The sequence below is a fragment of the Chelon labrosus genome (genome assembly GCF_963514085.1).
Source record: "Chelon labrosus genome assembly, chromosome: 11".
Lineage (NCBI taxonomy): Eukaryota > Metazoa > Chordata > Actinopteri > Mugiliformes > Mugilidae > Chelon > Chelon labrosus.
The window spans coordinates 3138179-3159567 of NC_140344.1; the positions used below are offsets into that span (position 1 = coordinate 3138179).

General features: G+C 38.3%; 1 protein-coding gene across 1 annotated transcript in view; it reads left to right on the forward strand.

Annotated features, from left to right (window-relative positions):
* The window catches only part of cadps2 (Ca++-dependent secretion activator 2), a 184383-nt gene that overhangs the window by 88337 nt on the left and 74657 nt on the right, over positions 1-21389 (forward strand). The window contains exons 7-11 of the mRNA XM_084555350.1: positions 5115-5226; positions 6766-6905; positions 13696-13762; positions 16388-16496; positions 17782-17982. Of these exons, the coding sequence (XP_084411476.1) occupies positions 5115-5226; positions 6766-6905; positions 13696-13762; positions 16388-16496; positions 17782-17982 (629 nt within the window). The remainder of the gene's footprint in view (positions 1-5114; positions 5227-6765; positions 6906-13695; positions 13763-16387; positions 16497-17781; positions 17983-21389) is intronic.

Consider the following 21389-nt stretch of genomic DNA (forward strand, 5'->3'; position numbering starts at 1 on the left):
GGCAGCAGCCATCCAAAGCAGGATGCAGCCTGACACAGACACACACACAAAAACGCTTTAGGAACAACTAAAAAAACATGAAGAACAGCACCTGGCTAGATCCCACTAGATCCCAAACTGATCAAGTATCTGTGCACCCAAAGGCCCCCACTAACAACATTCTGTTGCCAGACACCACAGGACACCCTCAGAAGGCCCATGTCCATTCTCTGATGAGTCACTGTTTTGGAGGCACAAGAGAGACCTACACAATATTAGGAAGATGGTCATAATGTTGTGTCTCATCTGTGTACATTGATAGTGTTTTGATTATTTTTTTAAATGTATGAATACTCTAGATGTATGATACACTAGTTTGCAGTTCCTAACATCACAAGATGGGATTTAAAGTTAGTCAGTCTCAGACCCACGGTCGATGCTGTAAGGTAGTAACACACTTCTGTGCCATGTTGATAGTGTCTTTGGGTCTGGAAACAGCATTGAGTGTGTCTGTGTTTTAGCGGAAATGAGGCTCTGCTGTTGTAGCGTGTGCTGATCTGACCTGCTGGCAGTTTTTTCTCTAGATTGCTTGTTGGTGACCCCCGTCTACCAAAGGTGTTGTGCGGTACATTGCCCATGAGCTGGTGTGAATGATTAAATTTATTATTAGCTACAGACTGCAGACATAACTCCAAACAATTGTGTCAAGAGATATACTGATATTACTGTGCTGGCATGCTAATAGTGCCATCACATTTCTAACAGACTAACTAGTGCGAAGGGCTGTTAATGCGTATCAGCCACAAAATGTGTCTTTTCTGGATCACTTCTGACTTTAGAAAAGTGATCCCACTGAATCTGTTCATCAGTCCAGTTCTTTCTCAACTCAATATCAAAGCATTTATGTGAAAAGCTGTGAATGTATTTCTTCTTTACCATTGTGTTTCAACTAGTTGGCAACTGATTGTCACTCAGGGCTGGACAGTCTTGGAGGCAGTTGTTAGTCGTTGGATGCTTGTTGGACAGCGGGGGTCTGTTCGGTAATGAGCCTGCCCTTTCACATGCTCTGGCTGCTTGTGGAGATTTTTTTTCTATTGACTCCCTCCACCTGCCATATTCACCAAACTGAGCCAATTAGACAAGCTCACAGGTACCTGTTGGCCTTGCTGGTCAACAGGGGTCCAGTGCTGTAACCCAGCTTTACTGCAGCTCTTGTAACCTTCACTGTAATTAGCCCTGAGCACACTTTCACATCCCTCATCTTCATTAAAAAAAAAAAAAAAATGCACTTAATAACAACACAGTTATCTATAATTACCCAGACAACATGATTAGCTGTGATTACATCATCGTCCAATTGCTCCGATGACTCCTGCAGTTGTAGCATTACAGCTCTTTAATCATAGAGGACCTTTTCATTAGTAATACCCTTAATTATTAAGGAATGTAATGCATCTGTGGTTCATTTAGAGGACTACAGCACTCTTTCTGCATGTTCATTACAAGTAAAATGCACTCCTGCTGCTGATTTTCCTTCCAGGCATGTGTAGTTATTTCTGTATGCAGTGAAAACACATGCAGAGACTGCTGAGAGGTAAAGTAGGAAAAGGTTTACACTTAAACTGTTTCCATAGTTTGTCAGTTGTTTATGCTCCAGGTGTGCCTTAGACACTAGCTGATAACAACGGACGAAAAACCAACTGGAAGATGCATTATAACAGTCAATTAACAGGTATCTGTTAAGTAGGAAGTTTTGCCTCCAAACAAAGAACCTTATTTTAAGTACATACACTACTACAGTCTTTGCCTTGCAAACCTCACCTGGATTTTATGACTTCCATGCAGACTCTGTTTCTGCATTCACTTTGTGCATAAACAGTGAACCATGAACTGCCACTACTCTTTTCTTGCCTTCTCCAGTTCAGATCTTCTTTTATAGCCTCGGCTTTGCAGGCATCAGTTATCTTCATTTTCAGATTCTCTGTCATCAAATGACAGCTACTATTAGATCTCGACCTGCCTTACAAGTCCTCGCTAAGCAATTAAAGCATAATAAGTTAATCATGTTATATACTAAGCAATTATATGATTAGGTTTCTTTGAATAGTACAGTCATGGTCACAGTGTTTACTTCTTGGCAATTCAGAAACAAAAAAATCCACAAAATGTGTTACATCTGCAAATAACTTAATATGCAAATAATGTTATTGACATAAAATTTTCAATTTTTAGGCAGCTTTTGTAAATGTAAATCCCCCTATATGTTATTGAAGAATATTTTGATCATATGCCAAGTCAGATTTGTATCCTGTATCCTATTTACCTAAAGTAATGTTTTATTGATGCATAAATATTCACTGGGTAGAAATTTACATTATAACCGGGCCATGAATACTATACTACAACTGTGAGCATCTGCAGTAAACGTAGAGAGCCCCAGCCAATAAAAATTATTTGACACTTGTGAACTTATGATTTTTAATTATTAATACTATTATGGAATATCAAACAGGACATGTTGTATTGCTCATTCCAGTCATTGCCAAGGCTGGCAGTTCTTCATCAGAGTCAGACCAGCGAAAAACAAACAACAGAGATTTCTCCTTTACATTTTTCCTTCCATCCGTTTTCATCACCGTCTGGTTTTAAGGCTCAAGGTCAGATTTCAAATTAGACAAGACACAAAAATACTGTGCATGTTTGTGTGTACTTTTCTGCGCAATGTTGCCGTGGAAACTGGGCAAAGAGAATACCGAGCCCAGATTTGCTCCTCGCCCTCAACAAGTGAAGGGGTCACTCTTCATCTGCACGCCACACAAACACACGCACACACTCACACACTTAAAATGACAGTTTTGATGTAAAGGCATGTAATCATGGGAGCATGGCTCAGTGTGGATAATGGCCATGTCTCCATCATCCAGAGCAGAAGGCGTCACTCTGCTCCATTAGAGTCTCTCTGAGATGAACAATAAGTGATTCTTGATAACAGCCAAAAACTAATGGGACTGTTTGCTGCCTCTGGATCTGTGACTAAAACCTGATGTGATGTTACTACTGGAACCAGAGCAAAGTTTGCAGGGTGACCTCTTCTTGAAGTTAACTTTGCAGTTATGCATTGCTAGAATGAAAAAGGCCCATCTTGTTGAGTTGAAAGTCTGCAATGTTAACATATGTAACTGAGGATACACCCTTTGAAACAGAAACAATTTGTCATACTCAGATTCACAGATGTTGATTGGTGAGCTTGAGAGAATTATTGGACCTCAAAATTCAAACTAAATCTCTCAACTAAACTAAATCTCAACCTATCAAGATATTCAGCTACACAGATTATTTATGTTTCAATACAACACATTTCCTTACAGCCTATTAAGATTGAACCCTCCTGTTATGTTGCGGGTCAAATCAACCCATTTTATAGTTAAATATGCAAAATGGTTCACTTTGCATATTTGCAAAACAAATAAAGATTCTCTGTGGGAATGGGAGTCCTACCAACATTACACTCTGCAGCTACATATGATATTCTCTCTGTCAGAGCTTTACAAAATGAGCAGCAGAAGTAAAGGGGTGACAGCTCTAGGGGGACAAAGTGAAAGAGAGGAGGATGTGTGTGAAGATGAAGACCGTCTTGAGGTCAATTCTGAGTCAACTGCCATCCGTATTCCTCCAAGCAAGACACTGGTGGAATACAGTGGTATTCATCCCCAAATATGCATCAGGTGTCTGCTGAATCCTCATGACTCATTTGTCTTGATTATAAGTCAGTTTGACCCGAACAGAAGAGGTTTCCTTATACTAAGTTATCATCGCACCATAAAAAGGAAACTATTTTATATGTAGGTCTTTCCAATGTACATTTAAAAAAAAAAAAAAAAAAAAGTTCCAACATGTGTTTTTTATGAAAAACAAGTGAAATATTCTCATTGAGCCATTATCTGTGAGAGGTAAAGAACAACATGCAGTGAATGCAAGTAGTGATTGAAATGGTTAGTAATGGACTTAATGAGATAAATAATGTTTATTTGAATTTTTTGGTTTCTGACATTTATAGATAATTAAGCATGCCCCAGGTCAAGTTGACCCAGGAGCATCATTGCTGTTCCTGAGAATCCAACATAACAGAAGGGTTAAAACTATTTGTTACTTGTTAAGCAGAATCCATGCAGTGTACCTAACATTGTAACTACCTGTAGTGCCAGGGTTAGCCAACAGATGTTCAACAGATGCTCAAGTAATAAAAAAGTTGTCTGGCCATAGCTGACCGTGGCAGTCGTATTGATGAATGCTGAAGTGTAAAGTTGTAAAAATGGTGTCTAGAGGCTAGCTATCTGTGACTCAGACTAATACTAAACTCACTTCCATACGCTAACACTGGAGCTGAGTGTCAGACAGATGAGAGCAGCTGTAGTCACCAGTGCTGCTAACATTCAGCAATAACAGGACTCTGACTACATGCTTCCAACTACATTAAAACTAAAGTCTGAATATACAATAAATACATGTTGACAAATACAAACAATGACAGACTGGACTGATTAAACTGTTGCAACTGTATTTTGTGTGCATAGCTGAGTGAAGTCACTCCATCCAGTCACAAGTTACTTACTGCAACTGGTTTGCTGTGTTTAATACTTAAATATATTCCAAATACTGTGTAGTTTTTATGTTGAATATTTAGTGTCGAACATTGATAACATTGGTGGCTACTAGTTTAAAAAATTGTTTAAAATCTGCGTCCCTACTGGTGCAACAAATACAAAATGAGGCCAACAACATGTAGTTAAATAATAAATTGATTTTGATTGACAGTTTACCAGAAATTTACCTTATGTTCATACAGCTTATTATTTGTGTCTATGGATCTGCAAAGCTTACCATACACTGCTCACTGTAACTGCTGTTCCTTGTACTAACCCACCCTGTAATATTTGGAACAGACCAACCGTTCTGCTACCAGCACATTTTTTAAAGCATGTCACAGCTTGCTAGAGGAACATGGTCAGCTCTGCTATAAAATGGAAGTATACCCTGTGCCTAAAGTGAAAACAGAGTTTTCACTTTAAAGAGAGAGTATTTGTAGTGTTAAATGTACACATTCACAAAAAGGGGGCTGTCCTGGTGTCTTTCAGGTGGGGGACTCAAGGGGACTTCATCACAACTCACCCTCTGCCTTCAGTCAAAGTGAAACTCTTCACAGAGAGCACCGCCGTCTTGGCTTTGGAAGACAAGGAGCTTGGCAGGGTGAGTGCACCTACACCATACTGCACACAGATCATACACACAAACAAAACACCCTAAAACACAAACTGTGTTTACTGTTTCTTGATGGCCTGAGTGAGTGAATAAGTCATTTATTTTTTATGTATGATCATTTACATGACCCTACTTTTGTGGTATTATTCTTGATCTGATTTAAATACATAGACAGCCAAGCATAAATGATGAATGAAGCAAGCCAAACCAAAACTACTGCACCGATAGAAACAGCACAGACACCCCAAGGTGTGGAAGACTGATTTACAAGGTCCCGATTCAGTGTCATTCTGTATCATTTCATTTTATTTCAGTTTCTAAAATGTTTTATGATGTCATGAAAATGATTTTCACAAAACAAATGTTGTCATTGATTCCAGAGATTTGTGGTATCTCCACAATACTATATTTTGCCACTAGTTGGCACATCTTACGAATGTCTTGAGTTGTTCTTTATAATCAGATCTTTCAAATCAAGATTGATTTGACTTGGGAAATAAAATTGTTAAACTGAGCCCTAATGTTTTGCACCATTTGGGCTAAATTGACTGTTGCCTGCTTTTTATCCTGTTCAGCATGTTGACTCTTAGCCAACTAGTGCATGAGAAGAGAAAAGGAAGAGACTAAAGTAAAACAACGAAGGAGACATGCATAAGACTCTTCTCATTTTACATTTTAAATTCCTCATGCTGAACGCAAAGCGCTTTGAGTACCAATAGACAGAAAAGCACAATATAAAAACATGACTGGCACCACCCCACAAGCCTAGCCTTTTCTCCAATGCTCCAACCCAGTGGCCAAAGTCCCACTGTACTACTTTGCTATTGCAACAAGATAATCCTGGTTATGCCTCATCTGTCAGGGTTCTGATGTTTGACTCATTAGTGTGTATATTTCAAGATTACACCTTGAATTGGAGCTAGTCGGTTCAGTGCTGACAGCCACAGACAGGAAATGACGGTCGGAATCTACTCAGACTAACACAACATCATCAATACACAAGTTTAAGGCTCTGTGGTCACAATACAAAGACTCAATTGAAACATTTGATCAGCAACACGTCTGCAGTCTCCAGTTAAATATCCTAAACTTCTCCTTGGCTACTGGGTCATGAATATTTCCAATATTACTTACAGCAAGAGAAGATTGGTTTCAATTTCACATAACCAGATCTGAACTCGGGTGAAAGTATATTTTTGCTTTAGAAGGAGCTGCATTCATATCATCAACCTCCCTCAGCTGCTGTTGTGTTGATACTGATGCTGACTGAGTTGGTGCTGTCAGAGCTAATAAGATCTAAAAGTAATGCGTAGTGACTGCTCTCAGTCTGTTGCTGATATCAACCATTTCAGTTTATTAGTTCAGTACTTACATAGTTTACTATTCACAAATATTGTTTGCCACAGAGATTGCTTTAGTTTAACTGCACAGTGATTGCAAGGTTAGGCTTTTTACATATACACCATTTACATCATAATGCTTATGATAACGACTTGCAGACCTCATCCTCTATTTTGTGCCTTTTAGGTGGTCCTAAACCCGACCACTAATGGGCCAAAGCAGGCAGAGTTTCATCGTATGGTTGTCCCCAAGAACAGCCAGGACACAGAGCTAAAGATCAAGCTGGCTGTGCGCATGGACAAACCTCCCAACATGAAGCATTGCGGGTAAGTCTGTTGTTAACCCTGTGTTTTTAAAAACATTTCTGTTCCTTTTTTAGACAGCTTACAGCTTCTCTTAAGAGAGAAAACAGTATGATTTGTAACAAAGTTCTCCATATGTTAAAATTTAACAAACCATAATAGTTTCTTTCCGATATACTTCTTGAAATACTCTGTACTGTTTAGTTACGTTTTGTTTTATCAATGTCCTTGCACCCACTGACTCAAGTTAACGAAATGTACAAATTCAGTGAAGCCATCACAAAAGTAACATGCCACAAGTAGAGAGCCATACCCCACAACAATCAAAACTGGCACCACACCACACAGAGTTATTCCTGATTAGTGTGCTGCCTACTCATGCGCCCTATTGAAGAACCCTTTTGATATCATTCAAGGGCTGCTGTGATTCAGTATTAGCGTTGTCCTGGTTCTATTGTTAAGCTCTTCACTGAGTAATTTCTTTGTGTAAAGCTAGCGTTAACACCTTAAAACCCAAAACATGTACTAATTCAATGGCCTAAGAGCAGGACCTCCTACAATGTTTATTGGGAAGTACACTAAATCCCCAGTGAACGGCTGTAGTGGTATTGATTTTGCTGTAGAGAAGAATGGTGGAGAAATACATTTGTGTACCGTGAAGTTTTGTACTTGAAATAAAATCCTCACAGTCAAGCTTCAGTAACAGATTATCAAGTCTGATGGTTTAACAGGTGCCAGCCAACTACACAGCTTTATAATACTATAAAATGAGATTTCTCCACTATTACATTGCAAAGGAATTGAACCGGAATTTGTGCTTGCACATATTTCATTGACAAAGTTATTATTTTGTCAGGAAAAGTTGTCATGTTCAACTTTTTGCAGGGACTTCATAGTCTGCATTCTGCTTCCTGCCAGTTAACTGCTTTGTAGCATCATGTGCCCCAGTCTGCACTTTTGCTTGTGTGTGATTTACCTGAAACTACTGGAATCTGTCAGGATTGGTCCCACTGACCAGAAGACCTGTTGCCTGTCTGTAGTGAATCATTATGCAGTTGTCTAAAATTAGAGTCCAGGGATTCCTGTCTGCAGCCGGATAGTGCCACCTGCTGGTTAAAGGAAGCAGAAACTGCTGCTGGGTCTGAGGCTGATAATAAGATTATAAGTATGTAACTTGATCTCATCTGATGTCATCGGTTAAAATCATATCCTGAATCTTTATACCTTATAAACACATTTAAAACACAATAACTGTTCATGTCACAGTGATTCTGACACATGGACGTAACATCTGTCCTTCTCTGTCTCTGTGTGAGCTGACGTCTGCCTCCACAAGAACATCTACAGCGTGCCACCAGATATACAAACAGTGCCACCATACATGCAGTGCTCCATAAAAAAAAGTGCTCTTCATACTACATTTCTGGATAAAAATTATTCAACACATTAGTGGATTTTCATACAGGTCCCGAAAATAGACCCAAGATCATCCAATCAAACAAATGAAACAGAAATATTATACTTGTGCATTTGTTTACTCAGCAAAATAAGCCATTCGAATGTCCTTGTTTTTCTGCCATCATGGATCGATGAATAAATTCTGAATTATAGTAAATTCTAACAGAAAACCTCAGAACATCTGTCCATGAGCTGAATAAGGCAGCAAGACAATGCCCCCAAACACACAAGTCCTTCTACCAAAGAATGGTTAAAGTTAATGTTTTAAAATGGCCATGTCAAAGTCCTGACCTTAATCCAACAGAAATGTTGTGGAAGGACCTGAAGCAAACAGTTCATATGAGGAAATCCACCAACATCTCAGAGATGAAGTAGTTCTGTACTGAAGAGTGAGCTAAAATTTACAATATACATATACACAATCAGGTGACAGAAAAGACACTTTTTGCAGAACTTATTGTATATTTCATTTTAAATGCAGGGCCTAAATAAAATGACCATGCAAGCACAGTGTTTTTCATGGTCTTTGAATCAGGCAGCCGGTGCACCAGTAATGTTTGACCTTGTGTGAAAGAGCTTAGGTCAGAGCAAACTTGAAGTCATCAGAAGCAAAGCAAGAAGTATTGTGTGTGTGACTGAAAGCACATTCCTACCAGAGCTCCCTCTAAGCATCCACAATACAGCTCTGTCTTCTCCACATGTCCTTTTAAGCGTACCAGACAATGGTGACCGAATGTATTTGAAAGTAAATGATTTAGGTTAGAATATATAAAATACATGTCAAATGTTAAAAAAATAATATAAAATAGAATACAATAAATGGTAAAGGAAAGGCATTTAGAAAGGTTTCAGCCATGAAGAAAAAGAAAAAGAAAAAGAAAAAAAAAGAGTCTATTCTCATGAGGCAATAGCAGAACACCTTGGACAGAGTGCTCTGTAGCACAGGGCACTGTTCATCAGCTGTCTAATACCATCCCTTGGTAGCATGGTTGTGGAAACATCTTGTTTTGGGGGTGCTTCTCAGTGGCAGGAACAGAGAGGTTGATCAGTTCTGAGAGAAGGATGACTGCAAAAACAGAGAGAACCTTGAAAGAATCCTGCTGCACAGTGCAGAGACCCGGGTCTGGAGTGAGGGTTCACATTTCAGCAACAGAAGGAAGCCAAAAAATTGACATGAAATACCAAATCCTTGTATGCATCTTGACTAAGAAAACCTGAAGCTGTCATTGCGGCCAAAGGGACATTATTCACTTTGTCGTTAGGGCTTATTGAGTGTAGTTGGATGGAAAAATACGATTTAATCAACACCAACAAAATGCACAGCAGATTTAGTATATAAAACTTGATCACAGTGGGATCTTCACAACACATAGCACAGACAAAGGAGCTTTTTGAGGACCTCAAAAGAGGTGTTGTTGCTCACCAGGCTGGAAAAAGGATGCAAAACCATCTCTAAAGTTTGGAAACCACAGATTGAGAACAAAGGAGATTTAAGATGACTGTTCTGTACACTTCTTCTTTTGAATTGCATAAAAGTATTCATCAGTTTCATTATTTCAGTTCAAAAATACATTCACTATTAGAACATTTACCCCACTGTTTCGTATTTAGCAGAACTGCTCAGATGTTTACAACATTCACGAGTGAGGGAGCACGTATGCTGTGTAGTTTATCATTTTATCCAGAAGATGGAGCTAAATCCTTTTTTTCCCCCCAACTCTGCTCCAGGTCATGAATGTACTATTTGGGTTTTCTGGAAGACATTCCGCCACTCACCACTGAACATGCCGTTACACAGACAGTGTGTCTTCACCAAACTAATTCCTTTTAGTTAATGTGCAGTACAGCAACATCTCGGAGGTGTTGTTTACCCGGAGAGTTTGTTGTTTTTGTTGGTGTTTTGTGTCTCTTTTTCTTGTTTTGTAGTAGTTGTAGCATTTGTTTTTGTAGTTGGAGTGTCTTCCATTTGAGTAAGAAGCATGTCATATTAGTTAAAATATACTATATATTTTACATATTAATAGGCCAGAGCCTATCAACAGACGACTCTGGCAGTTCTGGCAGATGTAATAAGAGAAGAGAACATGAGCAGTTTTCAAAGATCTCCACAAGGGGTCAGTGTTAGTCTCTGCGTGGGTTCAGCTCATCTCCACTTTGCATTCACTCCTCAACATGTCTTGATCTAGCGTTCTGTCATTCTCTCTGTGCAGGTTATCTGATGCTGTTTTACTGTGAATCTATGAGCCGCACAGTAACAGCATCAAATGGCCTGTTTCTTGCATTCCTGATAATCCAAGCTCTCTAATATTTAATCATTAAATATTATCAAAATGACTCGGTGAATAAAATCTCATAAGAGGCCAATTGATGTGGCTTGAAATGATGGAAACAAGCTTAAACAGACTGTGATGAAATAGTTCTTCCATTTGGCTTTATGTATTTATTTATTTATTTTTCCATTGGAGGACCTGGGTTCATACTTTAAGAGAAAAACATGAAGAAGAACCTGAGCAGGTTAAAGACACGAATCCATTAGGAGGCCAACAGATGCAAGAGCACATTTGACTTTCAGAGTTAAATCGGCGTGGAAAAGTATGCAGAAGGAAAAAAATGCACAAACCACTTTGGTTGGATTTTTTTTATTCTTCTTTTACATTTGATGAGATAGTGAATAAATGTTTTATCGAGCAGCAGTGAGGTTCTTTTGTTGTGACCTGAGGGATCTGAGTTATTTTTCATCGTTATATGTCTATTTTTCTGTTGCGATCAGTAAGTACTAGCTCAGAAGCATTAGATACTTTGTTCTGTGCATTCACAATAAGCTAACAGTGGAGAAAAGCAGCAGCATGCAGCTATATTGTGACGGTTAATATGATTTAACAGTGAAATCCAGCAAACTTTAGTACGACAAAACATGTTACTTGTTAAAAAAAGAAAAAGAAAATGTGCTGTTCTTTTGGTAAAACCTTTTAACAAGATAGTAATTTCATGTCATGGGGGTTGTGATCTGTCTCTTTGTTACCTGAAAAATCAAAGCTGACTGTTAAGTGCTTGCTGTAAAAACAAAAACAAAACAAAAAAAACTTACAAGTCATCAAAATAGTTTTTTACAGGTCTCATTTTAACAAGCTACAAAATTAGCCTGTAGGGCCTTGGTGAAATAACATCAAGCTACAAATCTGAAACGATCTGGCTTGTTTGTGGCTTGTTTGATACCATGGAACACTAAAAATGAAATGACATTAAATAAAAAAGAGTCATTTTCTTGGGGTAAAATATTATTCAAATATTATTTGAAGGCTCCTAAATTTTCAATCAGCCCATATGGTCATCTTATTTAATCTGTCACTTGCCTCGATACGCTTTTTAACCTAACAGCATTCATTAGAGTTCACTGAGGAAAAAAGAAAATTGATGTTTTTTCTTGCTTTAGTATTGCATGGTCTCTGATCACTCTTTAAAAAAACGCTTAGAGTCTGAATGTCCAGCTAAATGACCAGTTAAAGACGGATGTTTGCGGACCGTGGGCTGTTAAATGCCTGCAGTGAACTCTTTGGTGCCAGTAGTCCATCGCTGTGGCGTCGTGCAGCTGAATGGATGTTTGAAACTGCAGGAGGAGGACAGTCCGACGGCCAAATCATTTTCACAAGTGGCTGGCGAGCGGTGCCACATGTTAACCCAGAATGGCCCAGATTCTCCGTCCAGACGCGCGCAGCCTTGACTGGAGGCCTTTTCTTTAAGGGCGGGCAGCAGGGCTGAAGAAAGAGGTCTCGCCATCGATTGATTTTCCTCACTTGCACTTGCCTGTATCCCACGCTTCAGGAGGCCCGGGAGCAGCCATTGATTGAGAGGCCACGCTGGTCATTCTTCCATTTTCCTTAAGACCTCAATGAGCTGCTCTCCATGTCTCAGCCTGTTTCAGCTCAGGACTCATTATTACTACTTTTCATTTCACATTAAAGCAGTAAATGAATGTGTTGATATTTACAGCCAGTGGAGTAATAGCAGAATCCTTTGACATTGTGATATCAAGCATCAAATAGCCTTAATATTGATTCTACTGCATTAAATGACTTATATTTACATCATGTCAGTACTTTCCTGAAATTGTAACAAATGAAAGATGTCTTTTAAGAAAATTCACCTCTAAAGACATCACAGTAAATCTATAGAATCTAAAAGATGTCTTGAGTTAAATAAATTGTCTACTTTAATTCCAAATTTCTTGGCACTTAGTTATGGTTATTTTAATGTCTTTGTACCCACAGTTTAATTTGAATCTACCTACATAGCCACACAGGAATATACATCTGTTAAAATAAATAAATGATCATTTATTCTTTATTTTAATAACCAATTAATCATTTAGTCTAATTCATCAGAAGTTAGTCATAAGTATCCAACTCTGTGTCTCAATTATTTGACCTCAAACATCTTGATTTTCCTGAGTAACAGTACAAAGCCTTTACATCTTTAACTGAGTGATATAGAACGGAGAAAGACACTGACTTATATTATGAATTGCTTTTCAACATAGCAGTCAGCTATTTTTCTGACAGTTAAAGCTCTAAAACAGGTAAATGTGCGAGCAGACCATGAGATTTGAAGGCATGCTTTTGTGAGTTGCAAATGATTCATTTGAGGAAACAAGTGGGGAAAACAAAAATATTTGAGGGAGTGATTTACTAAACTGCAGAAAAGGCAACAGTTTTGCTATTTGAGGGAGTAATACATCATAAATTCTGCAAACGGACACATGCTGAACTGTACAAGTGAAACATGTTTCACATTTGAGAGAACAGGGTCCATTAAATACCTGTTCAGGAGCTTTTGGTCATTTCCCATGATCTCCATTGACTGCTGGAGTTTGTCCACATGTAATGGAATTACAGATGTTCAGAACTGCAGTTTTTATAGACAGTTTAAAGACTTCTCATGTGTAACCCTTTAACACTTGCTCACTGACTATTTTGCTGCTGTGTTTTGAATGTCATCGACCCATTCTGAGTCAGACTTTGTAAAAATCATTTGGAAACACAAAGTCTCACAATTTAAGCTGTGCAGTCCTTTTGAAGATACCAATAACATAACAACATTAGTCCCTCACTTTGTAATAAGATTGCATACACTTTTTGTTTGGTTTAAAATTTAAACATCATTTTTGACCTCAGAAACAGCATGAAAACTGGTCAAACTCCATCCACAGATGGTGAGATTATAATTTAATTTTAATTTAAAGCACTTGATCGGTAATAAGTAGAACTTCAGACAAAAGTGTTTACATTACACAAAACTGACAATTTATAAAACTAGATTTTTCCTTAAAGCTGATGTTTGCTTGATGCTTGTCTTTTAGGTACCTGTATGCTCAGGGACAACGAGTCTGGAAACGGTGGAAAAGAAGATATTTCGTTCTTGTTCAGGTATGAAGCTGATGAACCTTAGATCAGGTGACTTGTATTGATCTGTGATTTATCTGGAAAATGTGTCTTAATATCAGAGAGGCAAAGTAGTCATGTGACAGAAAACGGCATACAGCAAAAGGCTGACATTAACAGATTGTCTATCCACTTGAAAGGAACTGATTCAAGTGAAGTTATGGCAGCAGTGTGTCTTCAAAATGCATCAAACCTTCAGACTTCTAACATCTTTAATTTTGCAGCTTTTAAATAAAAATATAGTCAAGAGAAATGGAAAAAAAAAAAAAGAATATTTTATGTTATTACATGAAATCCTCTCATATTAGCTGCTGTACTTGAAAGATGAAGTCCTTGTCTGAACACAAGAGTCCTGCTGGATCAAAGTTAATTGGGTTTTAGTTCCTGAAATTCTCTTTGACAGTGTTGTACCTGTGCTATGATTTGCTTTCTGAGCACTTAATAAAGAGGGATCTTTGTAATGCAAGGGCAGACATTGAAAGTAAAAGATAAGTTTTTTCTTTGTGAAATAAAACTTTGTTTACATCTCTTATTCAGCCTGAACATCCTTTAAAGGCACGGAAAGATACAATCTCTAGACTGAGTACCATCTGCTTATTGATTGTGACATTCAATAAGCATCATTGCAAGCCTTTCCCAGCTAGTTGCCCTCAAAGTCTCTTCAGTTCTACCAGTCTGGGAAGTAGTCAGTTTGATGTATATTTATAATGTTTATTTACAGTGTTAAGGTAGCGTGGTGGTTAGCACTGATGCCTCACAGCAAGAAGGTTCGGGGATCAAATCCAGGCCGACTGGGCCTTTCTGTGTGGAGTTTGCATGTTCTCCCTGTGTCTGCGTGTGTTCTCTCCAGGTACTCCAGCTTCCTCCCACCATCCAAAGACATGCTGGTTAGGTTCATTGGTGATTCTAAATTGGCCGTAGGTGTGACTGTGAGTGTGAATGGTTGTCTGTCTCTCTGTGTTAGTCCTGCGATAGACTGGAGACCTGTCCAGGGTGTACCCCGCCTCTCGCCTGATGACAGCTGGGATAGGCTCCATACCCCCGCGACCCTTCACAGGAACAAGCGGTTACAGAAGATGAATGAATGAATGAATGATTTTGTGTTAACATTGTCTATTGACAAAACCAGCAGTTTGTTTTCCCTAGAATGCCTGTAAGCAGATCTTATCAACATCAGTGTCGGGCCTTTACTAATGCATCTTTCCAGAAGAGTAACACAGTATTGGCCATGTTTCTGGAATCAAATGTTCAACTGTGGCATGTAGCTGCCCATTCAGTGCCCTGCCTGCCACTGTTGTTTGTCTGAAGAAATCATTTGTCTCCATGTGAGAAGTAGAATGAATAATAGAGAATACTAGAATGATGTATTTTAAATCACCCAGATAGAGTCTTACTTTTTTAACAGTCAAAGTGACTCAGCTGTAAGTGCTACTGCTAGAGCCTTAAATAAAAAAATGTTGAGATAAGAGAAAAAGAAACTGACTTTGAGGCTTGATCTGAGATGTGTGAGAGATGCAGAGTTAATGATATGCTATACAGTAGTAGCACATGGCAGATAGCGAGAGTAGAGAGTAGGAGACAGGTGCTCAATGCATCATGTGAAGTCTCCCAGCAGGTTAGACCTACCGTAACTAAGGGATGGTTCAGAGAGTTATCTGGGCATCTAGATAATAAATTACAGAAAGAAACAAAAAAACTAAACAAATTAATGATCAAATTTTTTTGTATTGGAGGAACATTGTTAAAATGGACAAACTGGAATCTGTGTGATAAATAACCTTAAAACCAGTCAAATAGTAATCTTGATGATACTTTCAAGTCTCTGTAGTAACATACTGTGATCAGTAGTGTTAAATGCTGCACAGAGATCTGACAGGATGAATATAGAGACAAGTCCATTGTGACAAGTCCATGTACTCCTGACGGAAAATCCTCAAACAAACCATTCCTTTTTAAATAGTCACAAATGATTAGCAACGTCCTTTTCTATCTTTTTAGAAATAAAAGGAAGCACTGCACTCATACATCTTTGACAGTCGTGAAAGGATCTTCAATTCTTTCTCTAATGCCTTTAGGTCATTACTATCAAGACATAATAAAATGGAGCATTTATTAGCCTGACCTGAGTGCTGGAAAGAAATCTGGGGTTGTTCTTTTTAACCACCAATGCTGAATAACTGTATTTTATGTTTTTTTAAACTATCTTTCCTGGTACAAGTTTTAGTTTTTAAAATTGTTCTTATTATAAACGCTTATGTCAGTCTGCCTGACGACAGCTCAAAAGAAAAAAATCTGAGAAGTGCTTCAAAGTGTATTTGAAGAAATACTGGTGTAACTACGCTATTGACTCCTATTAGTACGATGATTTCTTCCATCTGGCAATATTTCTCAGCTCGAGAAAATGAATAAATGGGATAAAACCCCACCAGAACATTTCTATTCAGCATATGTCAGGATACGTCATGAAACAGTCAGGCTGCGCATACAGAAATCCATGTATCCAAGTCTGTGTGGGTGAAAAAAACTATTATTACATGCAAGTTTGTTTGCGCTGGGTGTTTCAAAAATGTGCTTCATCGTGGTTCATTAGTGTGTGTCTTTGAACTGCAGGTTAGCCAGTACACATTTGCCATGTGCAGCTACAGAGAAAAGAAGGCTGAGCCTCAGGAGCTGATGCAGCTGGAGGGCTACACAGTGGACTACTGCGACCCTCAGCCAGGTAGACAAAATACAAATACAAAACACATGTCTAGGAATTTTGAAAAAATGTTTGGGCCTCTATGCCTGTATCTTCCCCACCATTAGAGTCTGATTTATGAGGCATGTATGTAACATATACTTTTGTCTTCATTCTGTTAAATCCTACTCAAATGATGACAAAGTTTTCTCCTAATAACTTAGTAGTGTTCAAAACAGATTCAAAAGAATCAAGGCAGTGTTATTTATGTCCTTCAAAGTCTTCATGATATACTTATGAATCTGGACAGACATCTGGATGACAAGCTAGCAGAGGCAACAAACCAGTCATTTAGTTATTAAATCTTTTACCCAAGTTTCCGTTAATTTAATAAATTATTGTTACACTGACTGCTCCAAATTTCAGAAGATACAGGAAGTTCAAGCTCACATGAAGCTTCAGTCCAAATAAACATTGGTGCCAAATTTGAAAAAAATTCTATGACGGTGTCCCTGAGACATTGTGTGCTCAAAAGCAGGATGTCCGTATATGTTGACAAGTCAAAAGCAGAACGGAAACATAAAAAGTCACAAAAGCAGTTGTACACAATTTCAGCTCTTCATAAATATGTTTTGCAGTGTACAGGGTCAAGTGTTTGACACAGAGTAAGTATAAGTAGTATGTAGTTATTTTATCCCACCCTGAGGTTGTGTTGGGAGACTAGATTTGGTGAACTTTTCAGGCACGCTCCATATGACTGATGTTTCCAAGGTTTCTATGAAGAAAAGAGAGAAGAAGTGACAAGAAAAGGTTAAGGAAGACGAAGTAGTAGACAAAATACATTCAATTCCTTCTTGGATTACTTGTTTACCTGATTACCTCTCTTGACTACCTTTTAAAACTGTTTTTTTTTTTTAACACAAATAGATGACTAAAGGAATTAAAATCAGATGATAGCTAAAATAGAATTATAGAACTTATTATAGAAATTATTGAAGTGAAAATTTATAGAATTTCATGTCACAATACTGGAGATATCAAAATAGGAGGTCTGTAAAGCAGCCATTGTGATTTAATGCCTTTTCAGTATCCTCAGAAGGTGAAAATCCAGTTATTGTACTCAATAACCACAATAAAGAATACCTAACATGACATAGCACAAATCATCAGCTGTACCAGAAAGAAATCTGTTGATATAAATGAATAGAATCTGCAGGAATAAGGATTTACAATATGAGTGCTGCTCGTTTATTTTTTTATTATATGAACTCCATATGAACTCTTTTTTCATTTAGTCTCTCTTCTTTCTCCTCTTCCTCCTCCTCAGGTCTGCAAGGTGGCCGGGTGTTTTTTAACGCAGTGAAGGAAGGCGACTTGGTCATGTTCGCCTGTGACGACGAGCAGGATCGGATGCTGTGGGTCCAGGCCATGTACCGAGCCACCGGGCAGTCCTACAAACCGATCCCTCCACCACAGAACAAAACCACAAACTGCAGAGGAGGAAACCAGAAACCAGCATCCCCCATCAGTAAGTTCTGATTCTTCCTGGGTTTGTTCTGATGACTTTAACATGACAATGAAAGCAGGAACAGATAAGATAAATGGTGTAGTAAAACAACGTATGATCAGACAGTGTGCTTAAAGGAAAGGTCCTTTGACAGCCTGTGGAAAAAACGAAAAAACATTCCCTGTAGTGTAGTGTCACAATTGCCAGGTCAGTAATCTAAAAGTTGCAAGGCCATACTGAAGTTACAGATAAGATTGTTCTTTGATCATCACGTAGAGTGCCATAACATAGTAGAAACATGAGCATTTCATATCAGAGAAATTCTGGCTAATTTTAACGTAGAGGCATGTGGCTTTTATACTTTTTGTCTGGCCAGATGCTGATTTCAGAATGTTCCTGGCTCAAACTGAATTTCATGCAACATCCCAGATCCTTTAATGAGTGTGCTGGTAGCTATCTTGAAGTTATCTGTTGTTCCCTTGGTCATATTCATGGCTCCTAAAGGACTTTAAGGTCTGCCATGATGGATCTTTGCCATGATCGACAGTTAGCTCCTGAACTCACTCTATCTTGGATTTTTTTTCTCCTGATGTTAAGTTGTACTGCTGCCACGCAGTATTTGATTTATTTTTATTAAGAATAGCTCAGGATTTGATTTGATTACTGTCCCTTTAGCAGGAACTAGCTAATGTTATCGTAAGTGTGAACAGGTCTGTGTTTCTTGTAATTTTCGCGTTGGCCCCCACATTTAGATCCTTGACTTCCTTGTAACTAACCATAAAACTGTGACTCAAATGCAAACTAATGATTTGGTGATTATCTTCATTTACACTCTTTTTAAAGTCTTGTTGAAATGGTTACTTTAACTGGTTGTGCTGGATCGGCTGGTTGTTTTTATCACAATGAAATCCTTTGAAATCTTTGAAGTTCAAACTTCAATAATGCCTCCTAATTGGAGGAGATGGAGTTTTTGGTTTTATAAAGTTTTGTTATCTTTATATTTATTATAAGGACAGTTTCTGCCTCTTTATGGTTATACATTGCTGCTAGAAATTATGTGAAACCCTCGAACATCTTATTGTGGTACAGATGTATGTAACTGTCCTCCCTGTTGTGCCTGTAACATCTGGGAATCAAATGGGACAATAGCTCCTTAATAAACAACTTAAACATATTAATCAAATAAGACATCTTTAGGAAAGAGGATTAAAACAGAAAAGAAACTGATCAGTTTCAGAATAACGGCACTGAATGAGTTTCTTAACCTCGTGGCTGCGGCAAACACAGTAAAACACACTTTTGAGTACTTATTACCATTAACCATTTTAAGTGTAAAGTAAATTTGTATTGTGTTTTGTTCTTTTTTCATTGTCATTCCATCTGCCTTTCCTTCCTTCTTCCCTCCCTTGCCTTCCTGTTTTGCTTCCTTCTTTCCATTCCACACAGTGTGAAGTGTCTCCACACTCCTCAGGCCAAATTTAAGAGGGTTTGTTTGACTGAAACACAAACACAGGTCCACACACACAGCAGGAGTCAGATCAAAACAGGTTAACGGCGTGCAGGTCACACTGATCTGAGAGAGAATACACACACAAGGGAAGAAAGTGTGGTCAGAATGAAGGAAAGGGAACAATTGAAGAGTATAAGGACACAAGATGTCTCTCTTTTAAGATACATCCCACTCCATGCTTCCATTTTTCTTGCCGCCCTTTAATGTTTCTGACCTTCATCCCTTCTTTTTTGCTTATTTTGTTCCTTTGATTAATCTGCCCATCTTCCTACATTTAGTTTCCTTCTTCTCTTCGTACCTCCATCGCCTTTATTTATTTTTCTCTCCCCTTTTTTCCTCTCTTCCCTCCCTCTTTGTTATTATTTCCTCTTTTTTATATTCTTCTCTTCTTCTCTGTCATCTTTTTTTACCATATTCTACCTTCTTTTGCTTCTCTTGTCCTTCTTTATCCTGTCTCCCTATTATTTTCACCAATTTAAAGTGGTTTGTTAGTTTGTTGTTTTGAACATACACACAAAAAAGAAAAGATACAACACTGCTCCATAACACTCCTAGTGGTCAAGAACCTGACAGGGTTCCTTCAAATGTTTAGCATCATTCCATTTCACGTCTTTCTTTTTGTACTCCTTCTTCAAATAATTTCATTCATTATGTGCATGTAGAAGACATTCTCACCTCCTCCCAGGCCGAGCATCGTGAAATGAAAAGCTTCGTACTAAGAGCTGATTATTGCTGTATTTGTGTAATTTGGTGTGACAGTGGTCCGTTCTCTCCGCTGCTCGTTAGCATATAATGAAACAGATTGAAACGCCAATGAAGACAGGTGCTGACACACTGTTTGCAAGAGGAAATAGAAGGTGTCCCTGAAATAGCTCTTAACTGGGTGCTAAGTGCTGCTCTGTGTGTGTGTGTGTGTAATAGGCTTGACAGAAAGTCATTCTCACTTTAATAATGATCGCGGCTATGAACCTGCATCTTCATCCCCACCCGCCCTGCAGGCTTGTTTTTATAAAAATGAAATAACACTAACGACTGCATGTGTACACACTGACAACCACTTACACAACCGTACACTCACCCATATAGATAGGGTGATAGGGTGCATTAATAAAACCTTACCTCTCTTGTCTTGACTTCATGGACATGGCTGCATATTATAATGCAAACACAGAGTTTTTATTCTCTGTTTGAAGGTTAATAACTAATAGCGAACAGGTAAGACAATGAGAATAGAGCCACAGCAACACTTTCCTTTGTTGGTCTTGCCTCAGAACTGTTTTCATCTCCATGTCTTTGGAAGCGAGCGGGCAGCATTGTCAGATTGTATCGATCTGCATGTGAGAGCTAATAATGAAGCTGTTTTCACGTGAAAGTCATGTCAGAGGCTCACACATACCAGGCTGCTGACGGTTATTGTTGTCACTCTACTGAATGGATCCTCTTCTGTAAAGCCATAAATTCTGCTTTCAGTGATCAGCTAGTATTTTTGTTGATGCTGATGTCCAACAATGTCCCCACGCTGAAGTGAGGTTTTATTTACAAGCAGGAACCGATTGGTTGGTTTTTTGTTTTAGTATAAAGACAAAGCTGCACTTGATCATTATTTATTTATTTTTTTTAACCATTTAACAGTATGTTTTAAAGGCAAGTTTCTCAATGTAGATATAGCTTGAAAATCTGAAGACATCTGTTTCTCTGAGACTGGCATAGTTAGAAATTCCATCAGCATCAATTCATAAGCCATTTTGTGCTGAATTTAAGTTGACATTCAATTGCTGTGACATTGCCCTGTAATACATGTGTGAGCCACAAAAAGATTATCCAGAAGGACTAAACACTGCGTGTGTTCCCTACTTGGGCAGGTTGGCATCTCTTCATATCACATTCACAAAATAAGGTGTGTCTAAATTCATCGTTT